Source organism: Protomyctophum parallelum (genome assembly GCF_964188405.1).
Source record: "Protomyctophum parallelum genome assembly, chromosome: 15".
In the NCBI taxonomy this organism is placed as follows: Eukaryota; Metazoa; Chordata; class Actinopteri; order Myctophiformes; family Myctophidae; genus Protomyctophum; species Protomyctophum parallelum.
In genome coordinates, this window is record NC_139710.1 from 51,035,472 (window position 1) to 51,045,993 (window position 10,522).

The 10,522-nt window shown below is 44.3% G+C and overlaps 2 protein-coding genes across 6 annotated transcripts in view; both read right to left on the reverse strand.

Annotated features, from left to right (window-relative positions):
• LOC310872089 (spindlin-1-like) overlaps window positions 1-3,895 on the reverse strand; it is a 41,216-nt gene extending 37,321 nt beyond the window's left edge. For 3 of the 4 annotated variants that reach the window (XM_083783793.1, XM_083783796.1, XM_083783795.1), the window contains exon 1: window positions 3,764-3,890. The gene's annotated coding sequence lies outside the window, so the exon portion shown is untranslated. Of the gene's footprint in view, window positions 1-3,763 lie in introns of all 4 variants that reach the window. The other variant, XM_083783794.1, reaches the window with a different exon arrangement.
• Window positions 3,896-8,457: 4,562 nt separating this feature from the next.
• Window positions 8,458-10,522, reverse strand: part of tti2 (TELO2 interacting protein 2) — a 17,529-nt gene continuing 15,464 nt past the window's right edge. For both annotated transcript variants that reach the window (XM_083783103.1, XM_083783102.1), the window contains exon 11: window positions 8,458-10,139. In XM_083783103.1, the coding sequence (XP_083639229.1) occupies window positions 10,053-10,139 (87 nt within the window). In that variant the 3' untranslated portion in view covers window positions 8,458-10,052. The remainder of the gene's footprint in view (window positions 10,140-10,522) is intronic.

Below are 10,522 nucleotides of genomic sequence, written 5' to 3' on the forward strand. Positions count from 1 at the left end.
ACATTCTCATTCTACTAGGGGAAATACTGAACAAACATGGGTACATTCTCATTCTACTAGGGGAAATACTGAACAAACATGGGTACATTCTCATTCTACTACTCTAGGGGAAATACTGAACAAACATGGGTACATTCTCATTCTACTAGGGGAAATACTGAACAAACATGGGTACATTCTCATTCTACTAGGGGAAATACTGAACAAACATGGGTACATTCTCATTCTACTACTCTAGGGGAAATACTGAACAAACATGGGTACATTCTCATTCTACTACTCTAGGGGAAATACCGAACAAACATGGGTACATTCTCATTCTACTACTCTAGGGGAAATACTGAACAAACATGGGTACATTCTCATTCTACTACTCTAGGGGAAATACTGAACAAACATGGGTACATTCTCATTCTACTAGGGGAAATACTGAACAAACATGGGTACATTCTCATTCTACTAGGGGAAATACTGAACAAACATGGGTACATTCTCATTCTACTACTCTAGGGGAAATACTGAACAAACATGGGTACATTCTCATTCTACTACTCTAGGGGAAATACTGAACAAACATGGGTACATTCTCATTCTACTACTCTAGGGGAAATACTGAACAAACATGGGTACATTCTCATTCTACTACTCTAGGGGAAATACTGAACAAACATGGGTACATTCTCATTCTACTACTCTAGGGGAAATACCGAACAAACATGGGTACATTCTCATTCTACTACTCTAGGGGAAATACCGAACAAACATGGGTACATTCTCATTCTACTACTCTAGGGGAAATACTGAACAAACATGGGTACATTCTCATTCTACTACTCTAGGGGAAATACTGAACAAACATGGGTACATTCTCATTCTACTACTCTAGGGGAAATACTGAACAAACATGGGTACATTCTCATTCTACTACTCTAGGGGAAATACTGAACAAACATGGGTACATTCTCATTCTACTACTCTAGGGGAAATACCGAACAAACATGGGTACATTCTCATTCTACTACTCTAGGGGAAATACCGAACAAACATGGGTACATTCTCATTCTACTACTCTAGGGGAAATACTGAACAAACATGGGTACATTCTCATTCTACTACTCTGCCACCAAAATGTGGAATGCCCTGACACATCCCTTAAAAATGTGGATTACTGGCTTCTTTCAAAACAGGCCTGAAAATCCATCTATCAGGAAACCACAAGGGAAGGTAAACTCATAGAAAGGTGACATTCACTGCTAACATTCTTCCCCTTTTCTCCTTTAGTTTGTACATGTGTATATTCTTGGTGACATGTATTTTTGTGTTATGATATGGGGGGTGGAAGTGGCTATGGGGAAGAGTGGCCGGTAGCGCAGTCGAAGGGGAACCGTGAGGTTCCCCCAGAGTTAATGTCGAAGTGTCCTTGAGCAAGACTCTACCCCTAATTGCTCCCGATGTGCAGCTTGGTGCCTTGCATGGTTTCCTCCGCCATCAGTGTATGAATGGGTGAATGTAGTGCACAATCTATGTAAAGTGCTTTTGATGAATGCACAATTTACGTTGATGAATTTAATATAGGACCATAATAGAAACAAGTCGCCAGCCCAGGACTGTGTTATGCTTTTAGCCTAAATGTCTGACTGTACCTCATATGCCGTTTACATTTCTGATTAATAGAGTATACAATCAATCAATATCTGCATCCTTACCATAGCTTGTCATTTTAAAATGCAACTTATTCAACATTTGCTATTAAGTGGATAGATACAAAGATCAGATCAATTACCGGTACTGAAATTGAATGGTTTCGCACCGTTCTCACAATTACATTTGCTCCAATTCACCAATTGTCATCATGACAATTATTGGTCATGAATCATGATGACCTACTTTCACCAGTCTATTCAATATTCAACTCAATTGCATGAGAAAACATACATTTTCCAAAGTCACCAACCCAATATCCTGAAAAATACAAGCTAATCGAGCTCACATCATTGCATCATTTGGTGGTGTTGCTGTTGCCAACCTACTTCTCTTATTCTACCGGGACACAAAGATCTGTTTGGCTAAAGCAAATTGCCATCTCGAGCACGAATGGCACCTGCTGTTTGATGTGAAGTTTGGAGTGCACACTGCGGTTAAAAGAAGAGCTACTGAATGGCAGAAGGGTACTTTCAAAAGGAAAAAGGATGCCTGCACACATACACACCTCTGCATTCAATTCATCATTTATACGTTAAGGTTACGGTGACACAGGACTTTACCTAAAGGATGCCTGCACACATACACCTCTGCATTCAATTCATCAGTACGTTAAGGTTACGGTGACACAGGACTTTCCTCAAGAGTCCAGATACGAAAAGAAGGGTACTTTACAACAGCTTGAGTTTCCTGCAAATGCCACAAGGATTAGAATTGTCAGTTTTTCTCCCTCAGTGGTTTAAATAAAAGGTTTGATACAAAAAAAATGTTAATCTAATCATCATGATTTGTGACCTTAAAATCAAATCATGGATTTTGAGAATCGTGACATCCATTTCTTATTACTACCATTACGATGGTGCAGAATGAATGTCATTTCAATCACATCATGCATAAAGTCAAGTCAACCCCCAGAGTGTAACCCACGTTACACCAGTGGTGCAAAAAGCTTTTAACCCATTCTGAACGGGGACCCATTTTGGTGGCAGCATCATGTTATGCTTTAGCTATTTAAAAATAGCAGATCTACAAGCTCATATCGCGCCACCGAGTGGCGCGATACGAGCTTGTAGGTCTGCTATTTTTGGAAAAAATCGAAGAACGACTGACATTTTTTTAATCTGATCTCAGGTCAGAATGGGTTCATCAGACCAGTGTGTGTCCGGCGGAAACCTCGTATGGATCTGATCTCAGGTCAGAATGGGTTAAAGTCAAGGACCCTCCAGATGAGGCTGAGCCACTCTGCTACATATAGATTTAGGATGTGAGCCAGGATATTATAGGTTATATTCAAATTCCACTAGAGAATTCTACAACTGTCTACTGTAGGTAGCACTGGTCTCTAGTCTATAATATATACATTCTGTCATTGGGCTAACTCTTGTTAAAAGTGTTCGTCATTTTGCTGGGGGACGCCTGGGGGTCCCCTGGCCCGGGGGGGACGCCTGGCCTGGGGGTCCCCTGGCCCGGAGGGGCCCCTGGCCCGGGGGGGGCCCTGGCCCGGGGGGGGCCCCACTTTGAGAACCACTAGTTGTAAAGTAACCCACTTTAAAAAATGACCTCATCACTGATGGACACAGAAAGCATCAATGATCTCCTAAAACTGTCAATCACATGAACTGTGTCAAAGCGTCCCAATAGATCCACACCATCAACGAACACACAGTGCCAAATCAGAAACACATCATTGTTTACAACCTATAGGTAAAGGGGGTAAAGGGGGGAGGATCTATTTGTTTACTGTCGCAATACGCACATGGGGGGTGCGAGCGACCCCCTTGTACCGTTGCATGCCAACGTGACCGATAATCAATCTATATTCTTATTGATTGACCCCCCCCCGCCCCCTCCCTGTTCACGAGGCAACGCGCGGCTCCAATGTAATGTTGCGCCAGTATTGATACCGAAAAAACCCGCATTGGTGCGAAAAGGCGCAAGAAGCGAACAAAGGAGAAGAGAGGGGAAGGTAACCGACCACTGCTTACAACAACATGGACCCACAACATGCATGCGCCAAAAACAACCATCGCGCGGCCAAACATTGATATATCACAGCTCTTACCGATATCTTACCGATGGGAGGATCAATATCGCCGCATATTCGATCAGCCACGGTGGGTCCAAGTTGATCCCCTCTCTCTCTCTGCCTTTCTTTTTTCTTTTTTTTTTGCATACAACCCCAAAAAAATCCTCCCAGCAGCAGCAGAGCAGCCAGCCAGCAGAGTCCCGCCTATCCCCCGCCTGCAAAATACGGACCGCTGTGGCTTTGCAGTGGTGGAGGTATGCGGCCCGAGCTTCCTGCCAAATGCTGATCTTTTTTTCCACCCAGCTGCCTCGCTCCAGCGCCGCGGTTCGCTTCGCCTGTCGCTGTCGCTGTCGCTTCGCCGAAACAACGAGAGGTCTAAATAAACAAGCCCTAGGACTGAGGGGGCACCCCTCCCTTATAGCTCTATGGGGCACCCAGCTGTGAGGGGGCACCCCTCCCTTATAGCTCTATGGGGCACCCAGCTGTGAGGGGGCACCCCTCCTTTGTAGCTCTATGGGGCACCCAGCTGTGAGGGGGCACCCCTCCTTTATAGCTCTATGGGGCACCCAGCTCAGGCCCGGCGCCACGAGGGTGCCAGAGGGTGCCCAGCACCCTCCGTTCCAAATTCTGCACCCTCACTTTTATGTACATACAGTGATACAGCATAGTTTTACTATATAAAAATTAGATGTGCACCCTCGCCATTTTCAAATGCCCCCTCAGTCATTTCATCCTGGAGCCGAGCCTGACCCAGCTGTGAGGGGGCACCCCTCCCTTATAGCTCTATGGGGCACCCAGCTGTGAGGGGGCACCCCTCCCTTATAGCTCTATGGGGCACCCAGCTGTGAGGGGGCACCCCTCCCTTATAGCTCTATGGGGCAGCCTCGCGGACGAGACGTGGGTGCTATTGGGTGCCGGGCTCGTTGTAGATCTATCTGGCGACATTCTCGCGCGACTTCTTCGCCCGTGTTCGCTTCGCAGAACGTTCACTGCATTGTAGTGTGAACGGCGACACGGCAGGGGGCCCATTCTGCACCTCCTTACAGCACAGCAGGGGGCCCATTCTGCACCTCCTTACAGCAGGGGGCCCATTCTGCACCTCCTTACAGCAGGGGGCCCATTCTGCACCTCCTTACAGCAGGGGGCCCATTCTGCACCTCCTTACAGGGGCCCATTCTGCACCTCCTTACAGCAGGGGGCCCATTCTGCACCTCCTTACAGCAGGGGGCCCATTCTGCACCTCCTTACGGCAGGGGGCCCATTCTGCACCTCCTTACGGCAGGGGGCCCATTCTGCACCTCCTTACGGCAGGGGGCCCATTCTGCACCTCCTTACAGCAGGGGGCCCATTCTGCACCTCCTTACAGCAGGGGGCCCATTCTGCACCTCCTTACAGCAGGGGGCCCATTCTGCACCTCCTTACGGCAGGGGGCCCATTCTGCACCTCCTTACGGCAGGGGGCCCATTCTGCACCTCCTTACGGCAGGGGGCCCATTCTGCACCTCCTTACAGCAGGGGGCCCATTCTGCACCTCCTTACAGCAGGGGGCCCATTCTGCACCTCCTTACAGCAGGGGGCCCATTCTGCACCTCCTTACAGCAGGGGGCCCATTCTGCACCTCCTTACAGCAGGGGGCCCATTCTGCACCTCCTTACAGCAGGGGGCCCATTCTGCACCTCCTTACAGCAGGGGGCCCATTCTGCACCTCCTTACAGCAGGGGGCCCATTCTGCACCTCCTTACAGCAGGGGGCCCATTCTGCACCTCCTTACGGCAGGGGGCCCATTCTGCACCTCCTTACAGCAGGGGGCCCATTCTGCACCTCCTTACAGCAGGGGGCCCATTCTGCACCTCCTTACAGCAGGGGGCCCATTCTGCACCTCCTTACAGCAGGGGGCCCATTCTGCACCTACTTACAGCAGGGGGCCCATTCTGCACCTCCTTACAGCAGGGGGCCCATTCTGCACCTACTTACAGCAGGGGGCCCATTCTGCACCTCCTTACAGCAGGGGGCCCATTCTGCACCTCCTTACAGCATTGGTTTTCAAACTGTTTCATGTCAAGGGCCCCCAAATTGACACTAATTAGCCCGCCGACCCCCATTTGAAAAGATATGCCAGGGAGAAGATTTTTAAAGCTCTATCAGTGATTCTCAACCATTTTAATTTGAAGGACCCCCAGTTTGACATGCAATAGCCTAACAGACCCCCATTTGATGGCATTTCTATCTCTGGGATCCCAATTTATATATTAAAAATCAATGTTAATTTAACTCTGAGAGTGTACAAATGGAACCAAATTGACCCATTATGGTCCATTTGGTTCCATTTGTACACTCAAGTTACACATAGTAGGGTTCATTTGGTACCATTTAGCTGTGGAGTGGAGACCCCCTGGGACTCCCTCAAGGACCCCTGGGGGTCTCCGGACCTTCCGCACCTAATACAGAACATAATGGAAGTTCATAGGTCCAACAATAATTAATAACCAAAAGTTTAATAAACGGCAAATAAATAAATAATAAATAACACAAATAATTAAATGAAAGTATTTATTCCATTGTATTCAGTACAAATATAAATAAACACAGAAAGAGTGTTGATTTTGACAGAATTTTTTGATTTATTTTTAGTCATATTCTTGCTATCCGAAAAGTTTAGTTTTAGTCAACTAAATATCCTAAGATTTAGTTGACTTAAACGTATTTTGGGGGGCCTTGATGGCAGTAATGGTTACACTTGGTTGCATGCTGAAAATGTATTCTATGAAATTCATGTTACATTTCATTTAATGAAAACAAAAAACAGTGTTTCATGGTTATTAAATTGAATAAATACCAACACCACCAAGAAAGAAAAGAAGAAATGAAAAAACAGTAGGCTACAATACATATTTTGACTCACCTGATAGATCCTTTTAACTACGCAAGAATATCATGACAACCCAACATATAACATAAATCCATAATTCCAGTCCTCCTCACAGGTTTAATGTTTTTTCCTTAGACAAACATTGTAGGCTCTACAGAGCCGAACCGACTTTGATTCGGCTCTAAAATGGGAGTATGAATCGGCCCTAATAGGTACTATGCAAGTCTCTGACGTATACGTGCATATAGCTACTGTACAACATATGTCTATAATCCACGTAACTCCAGAACCCTTCACCCCACCGACTTCAAATTCGACACACGCGTTCCACACCCCCACAGGGAGTGCAGTGCCCGGTGTCAAGTCAGTCGGATAGCCGGATGTCCAGAACCAGCACAAAAGCCTCTGCCCGGGCTCTGGACCTGATATATCTCCATATATGGAGCTGGCCTATATTCTGACAAAATGATTGTTCTGACAATTGCATAGACTCCATATTTGGGCAGGCCTGACACAGAACTATATGGACATAAAATGTAATTTGTATCCATAGGATATGGATACAAATAGTAGTAAAGTAAAATATGAGTTGGATACGAATGTATTGAGGATGTTGTATTGCACACTGGTTTTACCATATTTTATTTACTGTCTGAAGTGTGGGGCAACTCATATAAGAGTAATATGACTTCTTTGATTATGTTAAGCGTTAAGAATTATTCATAAAGAGGATTTCAGAGCACTTATAACAGGCTTTTTGTTATCAGGCTTGCTGAAAATCATGGATTTGGTTGAACTACGAACATTGTTAGTGGTGTACAGAGCGAAAAACTGATTGTTACCAAAACAGTTACAGAAGATATTTGAGTTTAGCTCAAAGGATGAGGACCATAGAAGAAGATATGATTTTAAACATCTGTTCGCTCGGACAACACTAAAACAAATGTGCACTTCTGTTACAGAAAGTTATGGAATTCACAAAGCCAGGAGTTGAAGAGTTGTACAGTAGTGTTTCAGTTTAATAAAGTATTTAAAAAGAAACAATTATACATTTTAGGGTTGAATTTCATTTTTTCTTTTGTTCTCTCATTTTTGTTATTCGTTTTTTTTCCTCTTGTTTTTGAGCTCTTATAAAGATCTTGTTGATTGTTCTCTCTCATTATTTCGATAATCATGGTGAAGTCAGGTAATGGCTGGTAGCAGTGCATCAATTATGTCATTTTTTTTTAATGATAGTGGCAGGTATTAATAAGATTTATCTTCTTCCTGCTCCTTTTCTTTCTTTTATAGAAAATGTAAAAACTAAAGTAGAAATAAAATGATAATCATGTAAAACCATAAATTAAATGAAATAAAGAAATATGAAATGGAATGAAATGATTAGCAGACAGAAACTACTGACATACGCATCTGATTACAGTACTTATTACAGTGCATCTGATTACAGTACTTATTACAGTATTTATTACAGTACATCTGATTACAGTACTTATGGCTCTGCTTATACAGTAACTAGAACTGCACTCTGTCGAGTGCCTACTTGCTTGTTGCACACTAGTAGGCCATAAATGGCCTGGTTTTGATCAGAGCCAAAAATCCTAATTGTATAAGTGCCCCCCCCCCCCCCCCCTCCCCTCCCCTCCCTCCCTCCCTACACTACACCCTCGGCTCACCGTGATAATTATAGCAATAAAAAAATACAGGAGCGTCCAGGTGGAACATGGGGTAAAGTTAATACAGGAGTGTCCAGGTGGAACATGGGGTAAAGTTCTGACTAGGGGTTTCCTCCAACAAACACAACTGACCCCATTTTCATTGATTACTTTATTACTATTAAATGTAAAGAGCATGTGGTAGTACAGTCACATTAAAGCTAAAAGGATAACAAAAAAGACCCATTGTAGTCCTATGTATTCATCAATATAGCATACAATATTAACACAATAATACAAGAAATACAGATTTATGTACAAAATTACATTAAAGGGATTGTGACATTAAAAAAAAGGTTTTGGAATTGTTCTTGTTTTTTTAGGTTTTCTAATCTCAATTGCACCCAAAAAACATGAACTTTTAACATTCAGTAGATTTGAGCTTGTAGAGCTTGTAGAGCTTGTAGAGCTTGTAGGTCTGCTATTTTTGAAAAATCGAAGAGCGACTGACATTTTTAGAATCTGATCTCAGGTCAGAATGGGTTCATCAGACCAGTGTGTGTCCAGTGGAAACCTCGTATGAATCTGATCTCAGGTCAGAATGGGTTAATGGATGGTGTCAGCCACATTTCGGTGGCAGAGTAGTAAAATGAGAACTTCCCCATGTTTGTTCTAAATGTGGGCGGTACCAGATCATGTCTGCTCCCTAGTTGTGGCTGTGGGGGTCACTCATTTGGAGCAGTTCAACATGTCTCTTTGACTATCTTAAAACACAAATCTCAGTGATATATTCACTTAACCCGTTCACGCAGCTACGGGCAAAGATATTTTCTTCAGTCATATCTTTACATTGAACCGCACCCTAACAGTTGATTCTATGTCAGCCCATCTTTAGAATGATGTCCATGTTGCTACTATGATGTTGTGTCACCTCAGAGACAAGGTCTTAGTTCTTAAACAGGGCTCCAGACTATAACCTTTTAGTTCACTGCACTTCACTTTTTCATATCGGCTACTGTATATTACTGTACTGTATATTACGCACAGACAGATCTGCTAAATGTAAGGTGCACTGGTGTGACCAATAGGCGCATTTCCAGACCACGTCACACTGATAAGAATGAAACCCATTGTTCATTAGATGCACAGCACTGACATGTAAAAATGCATCAAACTTTCAGTCTTTTTCCTCCTAGTGTGGAAGGTGGTTTACGACTTTACGGTGGATGTTTACCATGCTCTCTCGCTCTTGAAATATATACCTTGGTTTATGTTGTCAACTTGTGTGTAGACAATAATAGCAATTATCAAAGCATTTGTCCCCCAAAACCCCACCTCCAGTCGCTGAGGGAGCGCTCCCTATGATCACGGCTGCTTGATCGCGCAGCTGTATCCCCTCAAACCAAATGTATGCCCCGCCGTGCAGAGAGCGGCCGTTCTTGGCGTGCAATAACGTTGGCTGGGTGAAGTATATATCCGTCTCACTAGAGTGCGCCTCATCATCAGCCAACACCCAAGAGGAGGTTGAACCGAAACCAGCGCTCCCCAAAACAACATGTTTGGGAATCTGTTGGGAATTGATTACATGAAACCGGCACCTGCGCGTGCAGTCTCAGTGATTTTAGACAATAAACCCATCGATGTGCAGCACCAATGTTTGTGGCGTGTGCATGCCCCATATGGACGCACTCTGCACACTCCCGGGTCCTGCTAAAGACAAGTGTGGAGGAGTTGGTCCAATCAACGTGGAGTACCGACGCACAGGTCTTTTTTGACGGTTCTCGGCTCCAGCTTCTTGTGTCGTTTCATTTCTGTGTTGCCAGGTTTACCTTTGCGAGGCAACTCCGCACGGCGGTGCTACAACAGCTACTGTCCACGTCCTGAAGGGCCAACTGAGGGGCAGACACACAGGGAGAAATACCCATCTGTTAGTATAGACGGGGCCAACTGAGGGGCAGACACACAGGGAGAAACACCCATCTGTTAGTATAGACAGGCCATTTTGTAGTTTTAGGGTGAATAATATGATCATTCCAAAGTTTACTGACAGATATAAAGGGTTGGAAAGAAGTCAGAGGTTATGCAATTTATATAACGACAATCGAGTTGGGGGTGAGTTCCGTGTTTTGTTTGAGTCCAAGAATGTTGGCATTGTGAACTTTAGACAAAACTATCTGCCAAAGCACTATATAACTCACCCATCTGTGTTGAATTGAATTACTATTACTACAAGCTGATAAGCCAAACGTTATTTGTAAATTGGGTGCTTTTATGA